This window comes from Pygoscelis adeliae, unplaced genomic scaffold, assembly GCF_000699105.1.
Source record: "Pygoscelis adeliae isolate BGI_AS28 unplaced genomic scaffold, ASM69910v1 Scaffold189, whole genome shotgun sequence".
Taxonomy (NCBI): Eukaryota; Metazoa; Chordata; class Aves; order Sphenisciformes; family Spheniscidae; genus Pygoscelis; species Pygoscelis adeliae.
Window position 1 is genome coordinate 65,659 of NW_008825543.1, and position 20,820 is coordinate 86,478.

Genomic DNA, 20,820 nt, shown 5'->3' on the forward strand with positions numbered 1-20,820 from the left:
TGCTTGGTCCTTGAGTGTGCTGCCCAACAAATCATTATCAAATCAGCACAACTGTGGCACAGAACAGCTGTTCTGTTTAGGCAGGGAATGCACAGCTCTGTCTGGCCCTGATGGTATGATTTAGTGCAAGTGCGTACCATGTGTCTTTGCTGATGTACCACTTAGCCATAATAGCAGTCACAGGCTGGACTTGGGGATGGTAATCCCATTCTCCTACTGCTTTTTAATCCATTCATTCCATAAAGAAAGGTACAGAAAAGGATTACGGTAAAGAGAGAAGGAACTGGTACTTATATGGATTACAAACATTGACAAAAACACACTTGTTTTTCTACCACTTGAGGCACATACACACACAAAAATACAATCAACAAATAAGGACAATAAGGCAAATAAAAGAGTGCGAAGAAATAGGATCTGTTTCCCAAACATCCTGAACACTTATGCAGATCAGCTTTGCAATGGTTTACTCTGCTGCCAATTAATCAAGATGATCTTCTAGGCTAAAAACAGTTCAGAACAGAAAACGTACAGAAAAAAAAAAGTAGGTATGGAGCATTTTGCATAATGTCAACACATTTACACAGAAACCATACTTTAATCCCAAGTAAGTACCAAGTACAAACATATGAAAGCACATGGGTAAAAATTCCAGCAGCACCACAGTTTATGAAACAGCTCTGTCTCTTCATACAAAATGATGTAGCATCATTGCTTCTGAAGTGCTAGAACTCAAAAGATGAAATCCTGCTTGTTTCCTTTTTCTGATCATGTCCAGATGAGCCAAAGTATTAGAACAAATGGCTTACAGGTCTAAGCAATCATAAGAACCTTGTGTTTTTCTTGGTAAACTACCCTAGATGTCAGGAGACTCTTATTTCTCCTGTAAGAACTACTTGTGCTTCCGGAGAACATTACAACAGTTACACAGATGATACTGCAATCTGATAACTCTTTCAGTGTTTCTGTGTTTTACTTTGTTTTATTTGGCGGTATTTCCAGATTTTTTTGTGGACAGCTCTACTACAGACCCTGTTCTTAGGAGACTTTACCCCCTCATTTCAAAATTGCACCAGATTTAAAAGGGTCTTGCTGTGCAGAGAAAGAAAACCCTTTTTTCCAGTTCTTTAGTAACTTTCCATTTTTAAGTCACCAGAAACTACTAAAAAGCCTTCAAAGTTGAAAGTTTTTCTTGCACCTAAGTAAACTATTTGCTTAGTTTAGATGGCAAAAGCAACCATATTTCACATCTCTGTACTGCAGTACTTAGGAATTCTAAAGAAATTGTTTTGAACGCAAATTAAATAGGAAAGGCAGATGGAGTGCAAGAGTTTGAGCATCACTACATCTTTACAATCTTCAGAACAAGCTCAGGCTTTGCAATGAGAAGGTATACAGATATCTGCCCAAATCTTTGCATGTCACCTCATGTATAGCAGGACAAAGCTCACTGCTCTCCATTGCTTATGTGCACTAGTCATCTAGAAATGATACACCTCTCAAATTTACAGGATATGTCGAAGAATACAGAAGTCAAACCGCTAATGAGCAACAGCCCAATTACTTAGTTTTTAATACATTCAATTCAACTTGGGGCATGTTGATCTAAAGAAAAATATTAAAATTTTAAGTTAATTAAAAGTATTATTCCCATACCTTATGTGGACTTCTAACAAAATGAGTTAAATGTAGTTACAAGAAGGTAGGCACAGAATGAATGTGACTGCTGTGGGGTCAATACCCGTTTTCAACTGCGATGAAAATAAGGAATTCAATTTCTAAAGCGATCATTTGAGTTTTCTTGTCATGATTTCCATAGTGTCATGTAAAGTACATCATTAGAGAGGGAATTCAATCACTAAGAAGGTAATTGAATTCCGTATGTCTCATGACGTTAAAATAGATTTAGAAATAGAAAGGGGGGTGGGGCAGGCAAGGGAGAAAAGGACCATAGCTACTGCTCGGCAAGAATCCTAAGTTATTCTTCAGGTTTTTCACTTGCTACAGAAGTAACTTCTACTGATAGACCATAAGCTAGTGGTGAGGCCCATTTGATTAAGTGCTTGTAAAATGACTTGACATTTTTGGATGGAAAATCCTACATATGCAAAGTAATACTCTGTTTCAGTATTGACTATTTCTCCACTATCTCAGAAATCTCTGAATGAACACAAGAGCATCTCCATTTCATAAGGTGGGAGTTTTATTTTGCAAACCTTTGTCTATATCCTTAAGGGGTTTTTTTAATGGAAAAAAATCCAACAAGTCATTTTGAACTGCTCCAGCTACAAAATTTTTTGTCAAGTACAGCCAGATCCTCAGCTTCAGCAGAACATACATTTTGAAGTTCTCTCAACTCTAGTCTTCTTTGCTGCATCGTTCCCGTATTTTGACTTGCCACACTTCAACTTCCCTTTTGTATTTTCAGAATTCCTGCCTCATTAAAATATCATTGAGGCTTTTTAAATAGTTATAAAAGCACTGGAAGATTTGTAGAAGATAAAATTCCTTTTTGATTTAAAGAATTAACAGAACAGAAAAGCCTGAAACACAGGCATCAAGTATTAAAAGTCATGAGGATCTTGGCCATCATTTCTGGATGCTCTTTGTACTTACATAATGTTCTTTTCCAAATTCAAGATCTAAAGAAACACTACAGATGATGGAATCTATCTTTGGGACTCTGATCATGACATACCAGCTCATTTTTATTTTCTACCTCATTTTGGAGTCACCACATTTTATGCATTACACTACAATACATGTCCAATCGCTAAAAATCTCATTTGTTTCAAATTTCTTTGTACAGTGGTAGAAAAGTGAAAAAAGATAACAAAAAAGAAAATTATGAGCTTGAATAAAAATCTAATGCTAGCATTGCTGTCAGGATTCAGCTGGTTCTTATTAATCAAGGTTTGGACAAGAATCAGGATTTATATTCCCTTCTGAATAGCTGGAATAAGATCACTAGTTGGAAAAGTTTACTGGCCCTTAAAGATATTGTATTTTCCTGCCTTAACTACTTTTGGCTGTAAGATGGGATAGTAACACTGTAGTCTGATTGTCCTCATACTTTCTTTTCCCAGATGAATTCCAGTTTGATTATGCTAGTTTCATAAAGTCTGAAATTCCAGTTCTGTCATTTCTGGTCATTTCGTATTGGAAACCTCAGGACCAAATATAGTAAGCTAGACACTTGGCAGAACTAGCTCAAGATCCATTTGGGAAAGGTGTAGAGGGAGCGAAGGACAGGCCATGCACCCACCCCCATGCAGTTCTTTTGGACTCACAGCAACTAGAGAACAACTCCTCTTCTTGTGTTTGGACAGGAACTGTAGGTAAGCAGCAATCTTTCATGCTGGCTGCTAGTTGGGTAGGATGGAGGCATCTGTTTCCATACACCTCAAAGGCATCCAACTTTATATGGGTGGGATGGATTTATCCCATTTACGCTGCAGTAGTTTTCCTGTCAGTTAGTGCCTGAGATCTTTAGTCACTCCTTTGTGCCAATGAATTAGGACTTATGAAACCCTGGAGTCCTATAAAATCTATATACAGTTTGAAATCTATTTTGAAAGTTCCAAAGTAATCATCACATGTCAATCATTAATTTTAGGATTTGCTTTAAAGATAATATAGGGATGATATACAACTGTAGTATGCTCAGGTAACTTATTTCTAGCCAGCATTTTTATTTCTAGCTCACTTAATTTTACCAGCTTTATGCCATTGAGGCCATCAACTTCAGGAGAATCAGATTCACATGCTCCTTCTAAGACTGTTTTCTATCATTTATTTTCAGAGAGATTTCTCACTAGTTTTAATAAGTGACCATTGATTCATTTTTCCTTCACTGTATTTAAAGATATTTTTATCCTGACAGAGACAATTTCTGTATCTTTTATTTAATGACTGTCAGTTTGTCTTGGTTATCTTAAATAGGATAAAATTTTCTCTTCTGTCAGGGTGGCTCTGTGCATGTTTAAAACCGTACTAACAGCCAATCTGTCACAGTAAGAGCTGCATCCCATTGCAAATTTTTACTGGTATGGCCATCGTGACCTGAAGATCATGTATTATTTTCCAAAGGAAGCCACATTTTAGATGACTCTTGATGATTCTGAATTCCCATGAGCATATTCTACATATAAGAGTATCATGGTGCCAAACATTACATTCTTAGAAAAAGAAGTCTCGATTATGTTTTGTATGAAGGACGGGATGCCATCCAGAGGGATTTGCACAAGCTGGAGAAGTGGGCCCGTGTGAACCTCACAAGGTTTAACAAGGCCAAGTGCAAGGTCCTGCACTTGGGTCAGGGCAACCCCCGGTATCAACACAGGCTGGAGGATGAAGGGATTGAGAGCAGCCCTGCCGAGAAGGACTTGGGGGTACTGGTGGATGAAAAGCTGGACGTGAGCCAGCAATGTGTGCTCGCAGCCCAGAAGGCCAATCGTATCCTGGGCTGCATCAAAAGAAGCGTGGCCAGCAGGTCGAGGGAGGGGATTCTGCCCCTCTGCTCTGCTCTGGTGAGACCCCACCTGGAGTACTGCGTCCAGCTCTGGAGCCCTCAGCGTAAGAAAGACACGGACCTGTTGGAGTGGGTCCAGAAGAGGGCCACGAAAATGATCAGGGGGATGGAATACCTCTCCTACGAAGAAAGGCTGAGAGAGTTGGGGTTGTTCAGCCTAGAGGAGAGAAGGCTTCGGGGAGACCCTATTGCAGCCTGTCAGTACTTAAAGGGGGCTTATAAAAAAGATGGCAGCAAACTTTTTAGCAGGGCCTGTTGCGACAGGACAAGGGGGAATGGCTTTAAACTAAAGGGGGGTAGATTTAGACTAGATGTAAGGAAGATGTTTTTTACGCTGAGGGTGGTGAAGCACTGGCACAGGTTGCCCAGAGAGGTGGTGGATGCCCCATCCCTGGAAACATTCCAGGTCAGGTTGGATGGGGCTCTGAGCAACCTGATCTAGTTGAAGATGTCCCTGCCCAGGGCAGGGGGGTTCGACTAGATGACCTTTAGAGGTCACTTCCAACCCAAACTATTCTATGATTCTGTGTTTTATAACTCAGTAGTTAGAAAGTGAGCCTTTTAAAGTTGAGCTCTGTCTGTCCTGCATCATGAGTCTCTGTCACCTACTGCAAGAAACCACTACCTGTTGCTGCAGGCTGGATCTCTCCCATCGGGTAGCTTCACTCAGCACCCTGTGCTCTGAGGGAATGGAGTGTCAACGAAGGTGATGGGCAATAGACTTGCTTTCCTTTTTTTGGGCTTCCCTGCAGAGGCACTAGCAATTGAAATATTTATGTACTGGTTCAGGAGGATAGAAGTGATAAAATCAGGCTCCTGCAAATAAGCCATTCCCATTACTTATGCCCCAACAAGCATAAAATAAACCCTAAGAAGAAGTGTCTTCCAAAGCCTTATTGGTTTCTGATTTGGTGAATCCCCACCCTGCAGGTCCAAGACTCATAGCGCTATTTTCCCTTAAGTACCCAAAATGGACAGATGCAGCATTCTCGTTATTACCCTTGCCTAGACTAAACTTGCGTCGGAAATCCAGAGGTAGGTATTTGTTGCACATCCTGTAATGATGATAATCATGGTGACACGATGCATGCTCATTGCTGCAGGGCAGCATTTTTTTCAGTCTACTGCTCTCCCTAAAAATACTCAAAGGAACATTTCAGCACTGGAGGCATTTGGAACCAAAGGAAGTGTATGAGACACAGGTAGCTTCCAACTGGCTCTTCAGCATACGTAAAGCTCTTATTTACAGGATGAGTCACTGTAGATATAATAGAGGAACGAAATCTTGAGTCCATTAGAAATTCCCATTTTCTTGCTCATCAGCTAAGATCAAGGGAAAGCCGAAATGCAGTGCCTCTGACACTGCTCTTAGTCATAATGGCTTAAGGAGTCAAGGCTTCTCAGGACTCAGATATTTTTTCCCTGAATTGCTACTGCTAAATTTTAATTCATATACCTGTTCAAATGTTTCAGTGAGGAAGACGTGTCAGTAGACACCCTCTCTTTAACAGCAACTTCAGCAGCAACTGCCTCCCTCATTTCTCTCTTACTACCAGAAGCAGTGAGATAAAACTAATACACTACGAGTTGCTTATTTTAGTGACCTCCATGATCCCATTTGCTGCATAGACAGCCAAGCATAACATCCATCATTGCAAATAACACCAGAAAACAAGCAGCAGTTTACTGGCTGCAAACCATCCGCTACCTGTAGCCCTAGGACAGCACACGTGCTCCATATTGTGTCATTGGAAAGAACTGCACAAACTTCACTGCTGGGTCAAACCCTGTACAGTACGAACTTCTTCTTTTGTCATTATTGAATAAAGCAACCACTTCTCATCTCTGAAATGGAGAAGTCTAATCAAATACTTGGGGACTCCATTGGCTCATTCAATACTCTGAAAACTATTATTTCCTGCTATTATGATATTGGTTTTCTTCTATTTCCTGTAATCTGAATTACAAAATTGGTAAATCAGATGTGTGTTCTCACAAGCCTAATCCCTTGTTCTTCCACATCTTCTGCATGAGCTGCATGAGACTTGAGAGTAACTAGGTTATTTGCACTAGGGAGCTCACTTCTGAAATACACGTCGTTTCATAAATTCAAGATATATCAGTGTTTCTGTAATCACAAAAAGATTCAAATAGCCTTTCTGTTTATTTTTTGCACATCCCTAAAATACACCAACAACTTCAACAATGACGGAAAACAACATTCCAAATTGTATCATGCTTTAGATTACAACATTCTATGCCTATGTTTGTTTTTATTTAGAAAATAATTTACTTGCTGTATTTGATTGAGCAAAACTGAGCATCAATTTATCTTTTCTCTTACTAGCGTAGGAGCTACTTTAATGCAATCTGGTGAATGTGCAACTAGAAGGCTGCACTGTCTTCTCTATTAAAATAAGGCACTAAAAATAGTCTGTATTACAAATAAACATGCTTCATTTTTCTAACATTTACACATAGTAATACCACATTAACAGCCCAATTCAATTCTAGTGCTTCACTTTACCTAGTCAGGCATTACTGGAAGCAGCAGGATACCCAAGAACCTCAAGACAGACAGGTCTTATATATAGTCATTGGTTTCTGTGACCTAGCAGCCTAATCAGTACTCTGTGTTCAGCAAATAGTAAGTATCTAGGAGACATAATTAAAGCTTTACTGGTGCATTATGGACGACAAACAACAAAAAAGCTTGCCAAAGCATTTTGGAAAATTTTGTTCCTTCAATTCAAGCAGCAGCACACTTCATGCAAGCTGAGGATGCTCCCAGCTGTTCAGTACTATGACAGTAATTACGTGAGGTGTCAGCAGTGTCCTGGTATAAAATCAAGGCTTGGTCTTAGTTTCCACTTCATGCTGGTAGAACTGTAACACAGCAGTATGGCTTTAATTACTGATTACTCCACTAGGTTTTTATTTATTTTCCTGGTCTTTCAAGTCTCACATCGTGAGATTTCACAAAGCAATACAATCACCATATTTACAGAACTGTATAATGCTAAGACAAAAACCTCAAAGGAAAAAAAAATATGGCACTCTTCAAGGAAAGCAAGAATACATTCCAACCAGACATGATGGAATTACACACTTCTAATATACAGAGTGTGTATTAATCTCTAACAAACTAATAATGAGGAACATTTTCCTGCCCACCCCATCCCCACTCACATTTAGCAAAAGCACGTGGCAATAAACACTCAGACCACACTGTCAGCAAAAGCTAACTGGAAAATGAATTGGGCTGAAAACTGAAAAGTTTTCAGTGCTAAATGCACATCCTCAGCCCTTAAGAGTTCACTGTAGAAAACTCTTCTGTGTTTCTGAGTGGAAAGTAAGTCATCATCCTGTACAAAACCACATTTTTTTAACCTGTAAAGTTTGGTGGCTGGATCTAAAGCATGTGCAGCTTAAAAAAAAAAAAGTAAAAGTTTCATCTGTTTAAGTGAGGTGTGATTGAAAATGATCACTCCCATTTGTCTCAAGAGAATGTGTATTAAATTCTGCCATAGCGCAGTCTGTCTATTAATGACTAAATCCCTTTTTTTAACTTAGAGCATTTGGGGGACTCAGCCCATATACCAACACTAGGAAGGGATAAATCATCTTTGTAGAACTGTAAGAGACACTGTAAGATAGGGATTTGCCCTAAAGGAGAAGACTGATTTGATAGTAGGAGTCCTTCATTGTATTAGTGCAATATTTGTAAACTAAACCTTAGAGGTTATCACTATTAAAGTGCTAGCTGACCGTCAGCTGGCCTAGCAGGGAAGCTTTATATACACTTGTGGCTAAAACTTCTATTGTTCTTGGTCATGACAAAAACATTTTGCTTCACCTCACAATGATTGTTCTAGAGGTACCACACTGTATAAAAGAACAGCATTATTGTTTCATTCATGATCTGAATGCCCTGGGACTGATGGATACTGAGAAGTTCTTATAAGCCCCAGAGCAAATTTCCCTACTGCAAAGCTGTCCATTGTTCACATCATGGTCAAATGTAACCAGAAATAAGAAACATTAGAAGACTTTCTGAAATGTAATTATATGTCTTTCAAGTAAATTTCAAGTAGCAGGTTTTCATCTGTCTCCCCCAGCCTTTCCTACTGAGTCAATGAAAGAGCAAAATCAATCCACTTTAAACGCAAATGTAAAAATACCCCTGAAATGTAGCAAACGTGGTGTTGATGTTTTGCCAGTTACCATTAAGTATATATAATATCATTCTGTGAAAACAGGTGATTTTAGAAGAACACCTAACTGGAAGGGACCCTCCTGGGTCGGTTAAGTCCAGTCTCTTCTGTTTAAAACATAACCCCCAGAAAAGCTATTTAAAACATAAGGATTGTGACAGATGTGCAAAAGAAGTGTTTCTGATTTGTTCTGACAGAGCTGAATACCTGAGGGGGAGTTTGTGTTGGTTAAACATCACCACTACTGGTCTGCTGAAGTTGTGCTAAATCAAGCTTCCATTTTCTCTCCTTCAGAAAGTTTAAAATAAAACATTAACATTCTTGAAGTAAGAAGTTGCACTGTTCAGTATCCTGGTGAGAAAGAGTGGGTGATGTCCTGGAGTCCAATCTTCCATGCTATATTTCCAGTTATACAAGTGGTAGTCATGAAATAGAACTACTTCAACATAGTACACCATTTTTTCTCCCCATTGTAATGATAATTTATCAGTGCTTCCAAGTTTAAAAGAGCTATATTTCTGTATTCTAGCAAAAACAGAGCTGCCAGAATTCAACAGCAGTTTTCACAGAGAAGTGTCAAATCTATAAATTGCTCTTGGAATTCCAAAACTCTCACATGTATCTTTACATGCTTCATAACCCAGTTGCTAACTGTGCAAATACTGCAGTCTGAATTAAAATTGATCTGCACTGGAATCAAGAGTTACAGGTTTGGGGGTTTTACATGGAACAGAGATCTATACAGAGATCTGGCAACAATTTTAAGTGCTGCTATTCTTATTGGAAGCAATTAATTTAGTAAATTTACTAAATTTTCAGTTCTAAATAAGTTTCCAGGCAACATACCCTTTCATCCATTCTTCCTCAGATTCTGTGGGATAACTGTTTAAAAAAGTGGGAATTCCCTACATAAACTTATTTTGTATGGCACTTGTACTGCTTACAGGTGCCTGCAAGCAAAGAATTTTTCAAGACACAGAACCACTTGCTTTTTGATAGGATCCATTTCTCCACTCTTACATTAAGCCCCTTGTAATATTGCTTTTAGACTGTTCAGCTTTTACTAGTGGCATCTTTATTGTGTGATTGCCAAATAAGCAAAGAAATAGGGAGACTGATCGTCTATATTTCAATTATTACCTTTTTCAGACAGCCTTTAGATCAGTTGGTAAATACTGTATTTGTTTTATTGTAAACCCCTATGAAGCATTCCTGTGCAAATAGCATTTCATAAATTTATAATGTGGCACTACTCCTACTATATGTGCTGAAACTAAGAAATAAGAATGAAGTAGGGTTTTTTTTACCCCCCAGGTCTGTAATCCTGAATGCATGTAAATTCTGAAGAAATACTTACTTCAGTAGGATATTTTATTAATCTCTGGGAATGGTAGGTAGAGAGGAACAGTATATACATGCTGTCTTCAGCATCATTTGAATAACACTGCATCATTTACTGGATTCCACCACAACCGGGAATCCGGGAAGAAGACAGTAAAAGAACTTAAAAAAAAGCCCTGCTGAAAATAAACTCTTTTGTGGTTAAAAACCAGCCAGTTGGAACTGAAGCAGTGTTTTCTTAGAGTGGCAGAACAGTCGGAAAAGTTGTTGGATTATTTTTGGCAGTGGCCAGCATATTATAGCTCTACCATTACTGTTACTAAACTGTCAAGAGTCCACTGAAAGGGTTATTACTTTACTAGTACATTCTTGGAAAAATATAGCATACTCAGTCTGGTACCATGAAGCTTTGGATTTTAGAACTTTGACCTTTCTGACACATTCATATCACCGTAACTAGCTTAACTCCTGAATACTTCAACCACACAGGTATAGTAGAACATGAGCCATGACCTACGGACAGCAGTAAATCCAAGGAGTGGCCAAATCATTGCCGAAGTGTTGCACAACGCGATGCAATGAGCACGTAACTGATTGACTCCTTTGCCCTGCACTGCTTGAAAACAGGCTTGGAAGATTTCAGTTAGATTTTTAAAAATTATATAGCTTGTATTTGGATGTTGTAAGAGCAAAACCCAGTGGCTACAGTTACTGGCAGCCAGCTCTCCTGTGTAGGTGCAGGTGTAAAATGTGCAGGTGTAAAATGAAGTTGTGCAGGTGTAAAATTAATCTAGTTCATGCTTTGGCCTTAGCAGCACGTTCTCCTTAGCAAATGCACTTCAATCTCCACACTGAATCCAGCAGGATCTTTTGCATTACAGGAGTAGCTTATACAACCCTTATTTACCTTATTAAATGGGACAGATAAGCTATCTAAATATTTGACTAATAAAATACTATTTCTATCACTTTCTATGACACTTATGAATTTACAATTGGAAATGTACTCTGCTGAGAAGGTGTCAGCATGCTGGATTTAGCTGGTGAAGAAAATAATTGTTTTCCTTTGATTTGGGATCTATATGACCATTCACAGCGTAGTAATTAAGACTGGAGTTATTTCTGCCTTTACAGTAGCCAGAGGACAAGCATTTAAGTATGTGCCTTCATGTGTCTGCAAGTTTTGTATCTTCAGTTCTTCTCAAATATCAGCCACGATCAGATAATTCTCTGCCAACAAATGGCAATCTGTGATTCTCCTTCTGATTATCTACTGAATTGATCAAGAGATTTCCCTGCTGTTGTAGCTGTTGCTTTCAGCCCACTGCTTTCCTCTTCTTCACTAGGCTTCAGCAGCTACCCTTGTCTTCTGGCCAATTTCTCCTAAATCTGGGAGCAGGTCTATAGTTTATGTTGCCTCAAAAGCTCATTTGGACCCACTTTGAATCACATACCAAAAAAACCCCCAAAGTTTAAGGCCTTTGTCCTGTGAATCTTCAGATTCTCTCCTAAGCCAGAAAGACTCAAGTATGTCTCTGGCCCTCACCTGATTCCTGCCTGAATACTAGTGAAAAAAGGAAGCCTACCTAGAACAGAAAGAGGGTAACTCATTGCCTTTTCACCTCACCAGTGCTAGTTTACCAAAGGTCTTGATTAAGAGATTCCATCAGGTAAGGACACACTTGGTTCACCCCCTAAAATGTCATCCCAAGCTTGTCTCCGAGTTTCATTTCATACAGCATACTGATTTTCTGGATTTTTTTCCTAAAATTGCAGACATCCGGCACTGAGGCTGTCCAATTTGCTAGCTTTTAGCACATAGTGTCTTTTTGCTCTGGCAGTATAAGAGCCTTAGAATTTATTTTTTTCTTTTTCCATGTGTGAATGAAAGATCTCAGGCATCATCTCTTCACTGAAACAGACCCTCAGCAGTCTCTTATGAAATTGCTCAAGTGGAACTCATGTTTCAAACAATCAGCAAAGTTCAGTCAATATCGCTGGACAACCTGTGAGATGTTTCATCACTCCACTCTGCTGAGCTGCACACTTTTTTTTTTCTCCACTCACTTTCACTAAATGTGATGCTACTACAAAACAGCCCAGCCAACTTTGCAACTGCATTTCTTCACACTTAGTTCAAACATTAACGGGGGCATGGGGAAGGCTAGAACTATCCTGTAGTAGCTGGTATTTCATGTGGAATATTAAAATCACTGACAATGTTCCCGTATGTGTTGACAAAAACTCAAAGGAGAACCAAAAGTTACTTTCCACTGGCTGTTCAGAATGTACGGTAGTATGCATGTTGGCAACCCTCCTTCAGGGCCTCTGAAGGACTTCCAGTGTTTGGGGCATCATAAGAGAAAGCATGGGGCACAAACTGCGTAACTTAAGATGCGTGCATAGCAGATCTGTGGATAGGGTATAGGTAGGTTCATGTCCTGCAGGTACTACAAATGTCTCTAGTTTTGAGTGTTTGAGTATTGATAATAGGAGTGCACCATTTTGAAGTACTGTGACAGAAAAAGGACACGGCACTGGTGATAGCGCTGTTTAGACCAATCTGGGCAACTAAGCAGAGCAGCCACTGAGTTTTACATCGGCTGCATTTGCTGGCACACAATTTGCAGTGTCTTTGCTTGTAACCAGACTTGCTTCCCAAAGATGATGGGGGGTCTGAGCCCTCATTTGTCTATTGCTACTGTGCAAACTGAGCTCAGACAGTGACATCAGCAGGTATTGCTTCACTATGCTGTATCACTCCTGTTTTTGGTGAGCCTGGAAGATGCCCGAGAAGGATCAGGAGCAGTGGATCGTTAGCCACGGTCTGGTAAAGGTGCTGAATAAGGGTAGCTTTGTCTTACAAATGTGCTGCTCTTTAAAGTTGAAAACTGCACTTTAGACAACCTCTACACTGTAACAGTGAAAAAGGCACAGTTCAGAGAGCCAAACAAGTGGATTTGTCCCTATGCTCCTGCTATCAAGTGGGGAATGGTACCGAAAACACTTATTTGCTGGCTAATTATTGAAACAAATACTTCTACTTCTAGCGGAACGCAGAATAAGCAACTCCCAGACTCAGCTACGCAGTCAAACTGGCCCGATGGCATGCTGCAGCCAATCCCAGCTCAGCGTCTGGATGAAATAAAGACCTTGCTGGGGGAGCAGTTTTTTTGTGCAGTATACTCAGAGGTAAGCACAACACACACACTCTTCTCAGAGCAGACTGAAATCGTCTATTACCAGTATCACACAGTAGCCTGAACAGCTATACCAGAAGAAGAGTTTAACTGACACTTGACCAACATACAAGTGGGGAAGAGAGTTGTCATCTTGAACTTAAAAAAAATCATTGCTTTGTCTTCTAAAGAATGAAGACAAGGGCAGTTTGCATTTAATATTCTTATTTTTTGAAAAGCTTAGTTCTTTGACCTATTAAACAAGGTGCTTCACTGATACTTGCTAGGTAGCTACTGTCTGGCTAAAATGGGAGTTTCCACTTATTCTGTCTTCTTTTATTTTGGCTCCAGAAATCTTATCTTTTGCAGGGAATGTTTTCTTATAATGAGAGATGGTCCACTTGGAAGTCACAGTTCTCATTAAACATTATCTGTTTTAGTACAGTTTTTGTATTTTTGGCATTGAAATGCTTGTGATAACCTTTGTGGCCATGTTACAAACAGATACCCATGTACTACCAGCACTAGAATTGGCAGCTGTGCATCTCCTTGGAAGTTCAGGTGGCTGCGCTTGGCATGCACTGTGCACACTTCTAGAAAGCACCATGAAAGGGTCTAGTAACTAAGTATGCGACAAAGTTTAGAAATAACCCCCAAAATAGCTTGTAAAATATCTGTACACGTCAGCAAAAAAGCCCACAATCCTAACAGCCTAAGGCATACCTATATTCTTTAAATGTTAACTTTTTTTGCTTGTGTTGTCATTGTCTAGTCCACTTCTTTAATCTGTCAGTTTCTATTCTCCACTAATTTAATAATTGATTAAAAGATTCAATTTTGAATCTTCAGGAAAACTACCAGGTATCCCAAATACATTTTGTCTGCGTTTGGGCCACACTCCCCACAGAATGCTTTACCACAAGGAGAGGAAATACAAGGCAAGTTTAAAAAAAAAAAAAAAAGGCAAGCAGGTGAGATCTTTCTGATTTTGTGTTAATGGCCTTAAAGCAATAATCTTAGTATACGCAACACAAGAAACTCAGAGAAGGGAGATAAATGTAGCTGCATTTTAGAGCAGTGAATCTTGTATAGCACAAAACCAGAAACAGCTCTTTGCTGACATTGCAATGTCTCTTTCCTATAGAAGGAAATAATAAAAAAAGGGTTTATGTATAAACACAATAGGTTGAGGCTGTTATTGGCATGTCTAAATTGTGCCTGGATTTTGTTCTGCAAACCTTTTCCATTAACATTTCTGTCGGGAAAGCTAACTCTTTAGAGATGTAATGAACCATCTGATTTTAATTTGGTTGTAGAACAAGGGGTTACTCTCTGAATCGTGCATAGCCAAGCTATTGAGCTACACCCAGATCTATTTCCTTATACAGACGATGCTGACTGCTCAAGCACGAGCAGCATGTGGGAAAGCAGCAACCCTCAGCCTTGTTTTAAGCAAATTAAAGTAGCTTGGGAACAGTAACGATTTTCTCCGTGAGAGAGATTTGACTCTCCTCATCATCATTTTGTCCCCAATTCTTCCAGCCCAACTGCTGCAGACACAACTGTTAATGTGGCTTTTGGCCTTTCTCTTCTTTTCTCCCCTTGATGCAGGGACTGTAGCATCTTCACCCTCTTCAGTCACTACCTTCACTTGGCATCTCCTGCTGATTTCTTAAATGCTTACCCAGACCTGCACAGACACTGCTGTTTATTTCATTTCAGCTCTTGTCCGAGATAAGACTATCCACACAAGATCCTATGGGGCATCTTAGGGTTCCGCACTTTCTACAAGACTGTGCTCTAGCAAAGCTAAAGCCCTGGTTGAGTGCTTTAGTGCTGCTTGGGATTCTAGTCTGAAAAAGCTGAACAGAAACAGAGAGGGGGAACTTCAACAGTAATTGACCCACACCCAGAAAAAACATTCAAGACATGCTGGGAAATCACAGTGGAACTGCAGAGCCTGATTCCTTTTACAAAACCCTGTTTGTCCAGTCTATGCGCGGCTGCCTGCCTGCTGGCCGGACAGAGTGTAATTCAGGGCCAGCTGAGACATGTCAGGCAAAACAAGGCAAAGAGACAGGGGAGGAGCCTCGCTTGATAGGTTTTTTTCTGTTTATACCCTGTCTCTGCTTATTAAGTCTTCACAAAGGAAATACAATGTCTGCCCTTAACTGCAATTTCAGATCATTTTTGAATGTCTCTCATTCCCAGGATGCCCGCTACTGATTTGTTAACCCAAGATGTGGCTGAATTAGTCAACACATGGTAGTTACCTAACAAGGTATTACTGCTGCTAGTCTTCTAGCATAAAATTGTTCTTAGCGAAGTTTTAGAGATTTGTCTTACGCTTTTTCACAGCCAAACAGATGCGCATATTCTCCAGAGCGAAGGAAGACTAGCACTGGCACTGGATCTGCTATGCAGTGACATTTGTGGAGTTTCTTGCTCATGGCACTTTGAAAAAAGGAAGGTGTTTCCCTGTACATAATTCCCAGTACTATGGCCACAATGGTTTTAGCTATGCTATACCCAATATGCCAACCCAGAAGTAGCCTGTCAACCATGGTGCTCCTATGTAATACCCATATTTATCCTAATACGCAGCTTGAACATGGAAAAAAATCCCATCTGTCCTTGTGACATGTGATGTCTGAGCTCTTCTGGGAAGGAGCCTGGGCTTTATCTGCCTAAAATCAGCAATGTGGTGCATCCTGAAAGGGCAGATGGGATAGATGGAGGCTGCTGGAGGCTGCTGAGCCAGCCAGAGTGGTGGGGCCTGTCCACATGGCAGGTAAGCGTGGCTGTTGAGTGTGTGATAATGGCACGATTCACTGGGGCTCCCCCCCCCTTCCATAAGTACCAGCTTGGTGATCCCCACCCTAGCCCCAAGGACACCTATGCAGACAAATTAACTGAATGGACAGCTATTTCAGCCCAGGGGCTGCTTCTACTCTCACTACTCTGCAGGGTATTTGCAGCCAAGAGACCAGCCCTGGCCAAAAAGGTTGCTGCAAAAATCACTAGAGATTTTACTCCTGGGAACATGCTGTCGCCATATGGTCTCCACATTAATAACACCAAACAAGTGCTTCATAAACAGTGTTTTAATAACAAATACCAGAGGAATTAATAATAATCTAGCTATTATTTTCTAATGTTCTCGCTTTATTAAGAACATTTATGCTGTCTGAATGAGCTCTTCGGAAGAACAACATCTGGCACCCACATGAATACCTGATGAAATCTGTATGATCCTGGGTATCTTATAAATTTATTGTCAGCAACGGCATCTGTTTGTGCCAGCATGGCTTACAGTAACATTACATTTTTCTTTTGTTCTAGGTGCATAGCGTAATGTCCATGCTGTACTACACTCTGATTATAGCTTTTTTGATCGGCACACAGGCAGCTCCAAAGTCAGAGGACAATGCTCCACTGGAGTATCCTGCAGAACAGTCCCTGCTCAATACCCACCGGAGTAACAGACACCACATTCCCAAGGCAGCTCCACAGACATCCCACGGCCACTCTACTTGGACGATAGGTAGAAGAGAAGCTATAAATATCACCGTGGACCCCAAATTCTTTAAGAAGAGACATTTCCGGTCTCCCCGGGTGCTGTTCAGCACACAGCCCCCCCCAGTGTCAGGGCAAGGACAGAATACGGGATTTCTCAGCAGTGCAGGTTCTCTCAACAGGACTGCCAGGACCAAGAGGACCGCGCATCCCGTATTACACCGGGGAGAGTTCTCAGTGTGTGACAGCGTCAGCATGTGGGTTGGGGCCAAAACCACAGCCACTGACATTAAAGGAAAAGAGGTGACAGTATTGGGAGAGGTCAACATTAACAACAACATTTTTAAGCAGTACTTTTTTGAGACCAAGTGCAGGGACCCTAAGCCAGTCTCCAGTGGGTGCCGAGGGATCGATGCAAAGCACTGGAACTCTTACTGCACCACAACACACACCTTTGTCAAAGCGCTGACAATGGAGGGCAAGCAAGCAGCCTGGCGATTTATTCGAATTGACACAGCCTGTGTGTGTGTGAAAAAAAAGATGGATCTAAACCCCGTGACAACACCCTCCTACCCCCCTACCTCAGTCTGTAAATTATTTTAAGTTATAAAGGACTGCATGGTATATTTATAGTTTATACAGTACAGAAAGGACCTCATTATTTATTAAACTCTTTTGGAAACCTTTTGTGTTTTGCAATTTATTTACTGGCAGAACCCTTCAAAAGATGTTCACCTTAGTCTCATTCAGCCCTACAACTCTGTAATGTTCACAGGGCCATTGAACAATCTTTGCTCGCCATTCTACAAAAAGAAAATGTTCTTCACACAGTTTTCACACATATTCCTCCCTTCCACAATAAAAGAATTTTCCTCACAAAACTTGCCAGTTTACTGTGAAAATCTTGTAGGTTTATTTTAAATTGAAGTGTTTTGTCCAACTACCAAGAGACTGAAAAAGACCTTTCAAAACTTGCTTCCAGTTTTACTAATTATCCATAAAGATATTAATCTTATATAATTAATCATCTTAGTGAACTCCTGGTAGAAATACTAGTTCTTCATGTTGCATAAATTTCTAAGTAAGACCTTTAGTGCCTTTTTTTTAAATTGCTAAATTATTTTCACTGCAAAAATAACCCGTTCTGAATTATTTTGGAACATTTGTCTGCACAAGAGTAGAATCTAGATGTATGTATTTTTGCATTAAAATGGTATTTTACAGCTCATTACTTACGAGCTGTATTAGAGCGATGGGGTTGCAAATGTCAATATACATATATAAATAAAAAAGTTCATGTAGCTTATAATTAAAATTTGAAAATTCTCTCAAGCTAGTATTTTGGCAATGGGGACTTGACATAGGAGCAAGCCTTTCCAAGCGTGACAGAAGAAAATTTTTTAAAAATTTAAAAAAAATCACTGAGGCTGTGTTTTAGCAAGGAGCCCCAAAATAACCCTATGCTCATAATTTCTGTGCTTTGGGGAACATTGGTCTCTAGAAGTACACAACGGAGCCTGAGGCCTGTGATGGGTGTTTCAGTCATTGCACAGCAAATAAAGCTGCAGTTTCTCTCATTGTTTCCTTTGGAAGAACAGCTGTTACCCATTGCAGAAACTGTTTCAAAACAAACACCATTACGGTTTTTCAGCTTGGTTTCTTCCAAATCCTAGAGGGCACACTTTCACCCTTGCCTTCCCTCATGCAGAGTTATTTCTTTAATGAAAAAAGCAGACCTGACATTTGCTTCCTCCATGTAAACAGCAAAGAAGGGCAGCAGATCTCTAGAGAAAATGCGTTGTGGTAAAATAGTGCCAGTGGAAATAACCAAACCTAGGCAATATATGCTTTCTGGTATGATAGTGCCAGTCTCTGTGAAGTGGAAGGCACCGAGACAGAGACCATTCCTGATAATTACTGGTATGCCACTTTTCAGCCCCCTCTAGTAGGTGGTTATGGCGTGGGACAGCAATATTCCAGTGAGAATGTTTTGCTCTCTCCAGAACAACATATTTGCAATATTTGCATGAATAGTCAGTTATCTGAAAGGTCAAGGAGAAGGCAGGCTCCTGACTGTCCTGTGTCCTCCAAATAATGACGACTTGTTCTGGAGCAGGGGGAGGCAATGAAGACTAAGGAATACTTATAGCACAATCATGTTGGCATCAGATGCTCTGATGCAGTAGCAGAACGCAACAGCAGCGGCAGCCACCTGTCAGTCATTACAGGAGAGATGGAGGGAGATCAGTGAAACACAATATTCTGAAGCAAAGAAAAACACGGAATTGAAGCAGAATCCTGCCTGTGCTCTTTGGTGGCCTTAAAGCAATGGACAAAAGTAACAAATCTGTTTTAGAAGTGCTCTTTACCATACATGACACAATGCAACTAGGGAAAAATGAAGCTGCTACTCATCCAGGACTTCCAGGTTTATGGACACTGCCATTATTTTACCACTGACATAACAAAACTGCAATTGGAAGCGTCTCCTGAATGCATTTGGTAATTCCACACATGTGTAAGACTTGGCATTTCTTCAAAGAGCCCTGAAACTGACAACTTTCTTCTTAAAGCAATCTTGGGAGTCGACTTTCCTTCCACATCCAGCCCACTTAGGAGTTCCTCTGACTACACCTTAAAGCACATTCTTGCCAAGAACAAGGTACTACTACCTATAACACCCAATCTGAGGGACAAAGAGCTGTCATTAAAAGCTCTATGAACTACTGCTATAAATCTGGACCGTGATTAAAATTTCTGTTAATAAACGTTTAGCTATTTGTTATGGGGGGAGGGTTTATTTAGTCTTGCAGATATTTATGCAATCTATTCCACATTCTTCCCTTCAGCTGATTTTTGTTTTGTGCTCCCAAGACTGAAACTAGACTACTGGTTCATCCTTCATGACAGTGATCTATTGTACTACTGACGTTTCTTGCCTGTTCATAAAAAAGGTCTCAAAAGGGAGGGTGGAAGAGTGAAAAGGACAGTTTGATGCATTCACACTTGATCTTGATCCCACTGTTAATTGCAGAATCTGGAATTCCAGACTTAGAGCTACAAACCCAAGCCCGTAACTTAAATTTTAAGGGTGTACATAATTTCTCTCCCTGCACCTATATTATTGTTATGCCTGTGTGAAATGTTGATGTGACCAATGATCTACTGAGAAGTGGTGATGTATTTCAAGAAATTAATCTAATGAGAATGTGGGGTTTTATGATTATAAAATAAGAAAAACCTGGAAAATTGCATTCTTAGAAAGAGAATTATTGCCATATTTCAATTTTTGTATTAACTGTGCACTTAGATGGCAAGATAAGGCTCCATCTCTGACCATAGCTACACAAACCCAATCTGTGAGATTCCCACTGCAGTACTCAAACTTCATTCCACTTACAGATGTTTGTGCCACATTTAAAGACTAGGATTTAAAACAACCGTAGTCCTATCCATTCTTGCAGTAACTGGCATCATGCTTCCCTGTTATCTCCAGCAACAGAAAAATATTCTTGATAAAGCCCAAGCACAGAGTTTCATGCAATCTAAAGAGGTTAGTATCATACAATAAAGATACCCTGAACAGCCAGAAATGAAGTACAGGACTGACTGCCTGGAGGTATAAGGAATTGTGATCTCTGGACATGCCAGAGAACAGATGAGACAATTATCTGCCAGAAATGCTTCTGCCTTGAGTGAGATGCAAGGACTACACAACTTTCAGTGACATTTGCCACAATTTGTGTGCTTCCAGACAAGAGTTAAATTGTGACTCTTTGTTGAAGTCATGCTCACAGTTGTCACCCATCTACAGAAAGGCTGAGGAAGAACTTTTGAACATTTTCAGTTATGTATATGGTCCCTGTTAAACACAGTCCCATACTTTTGGAATTTCAATACATGGATGAAAGAGTACAAAATTCATGCAATAATTGCTGTTTAGAAACTGACAAATGCTACTGGTCTACAGCACAGCAGACTGGGTTAATAAAATCAGAAACAGAACAAAACCTGGGAGAGCATTTTTGATAACATTGCT

At 40.1% G+C, this 20,820-nt stretch overlaps 2 protein-coding genes across 2 annotated transcripts in view; both read left to right on the forward strand.

Moving 5' to 3' along the window:
* Positions 1-12,050: 12,050 nt before the first annotated feature.
* On the forward strand, positions 12,051-17,384 carry NGF (nerve growth factor (beta polypeptide)). Its single transcript, XM_009331959.1, has 2 exons — positions 12,051-13,278; positions 16,608-17,384. The coding sequence occupies exons 1-2, from the start codon at positions 13,078-13,080 to the stop codon at positions 17,382-17,384; spliced, it is 978 nt and encodes a 325-aa protein (XP_009330234.1). The 5' UTR covers positions 12,051-13,077.
* A 1,352-nt stretch (positions 17,385-18,736) lies between these two features.
* The window catches only part of TSPAN2 (tetraspanin 2), a 60,790-nt gene continuing 58,706 nt past the window's right edge, over positions 18,737-20,820 (forward strand). The window contains exon 1 of the mRNA XM_009331960.1: positions 18,737-18,760. Within this exon, the coding sequence (XP_009330235.1) occupies positions 18,737-18,760 (24 nt within the window). The remainder of the gene's footprint in view (positions 18,761-20,820) is intronic.

Bases quoted from the DNA above. Each gene is read 5' to 3' on its own strand.
- NGF (XM_009331959.1), top strand. From the start codon at position 13,078: ATGGTACCGAAAACACTTATTTGCTGGCTAATTATTGAAACAAATACT. The intron at 13,279-16,607 runs GTAAGCACAACA...CTTTTGTTCTAG, and splicing joins TTTGTGCAGTATACTCAGAG to GTGCATAGCGTAATGTCCAT.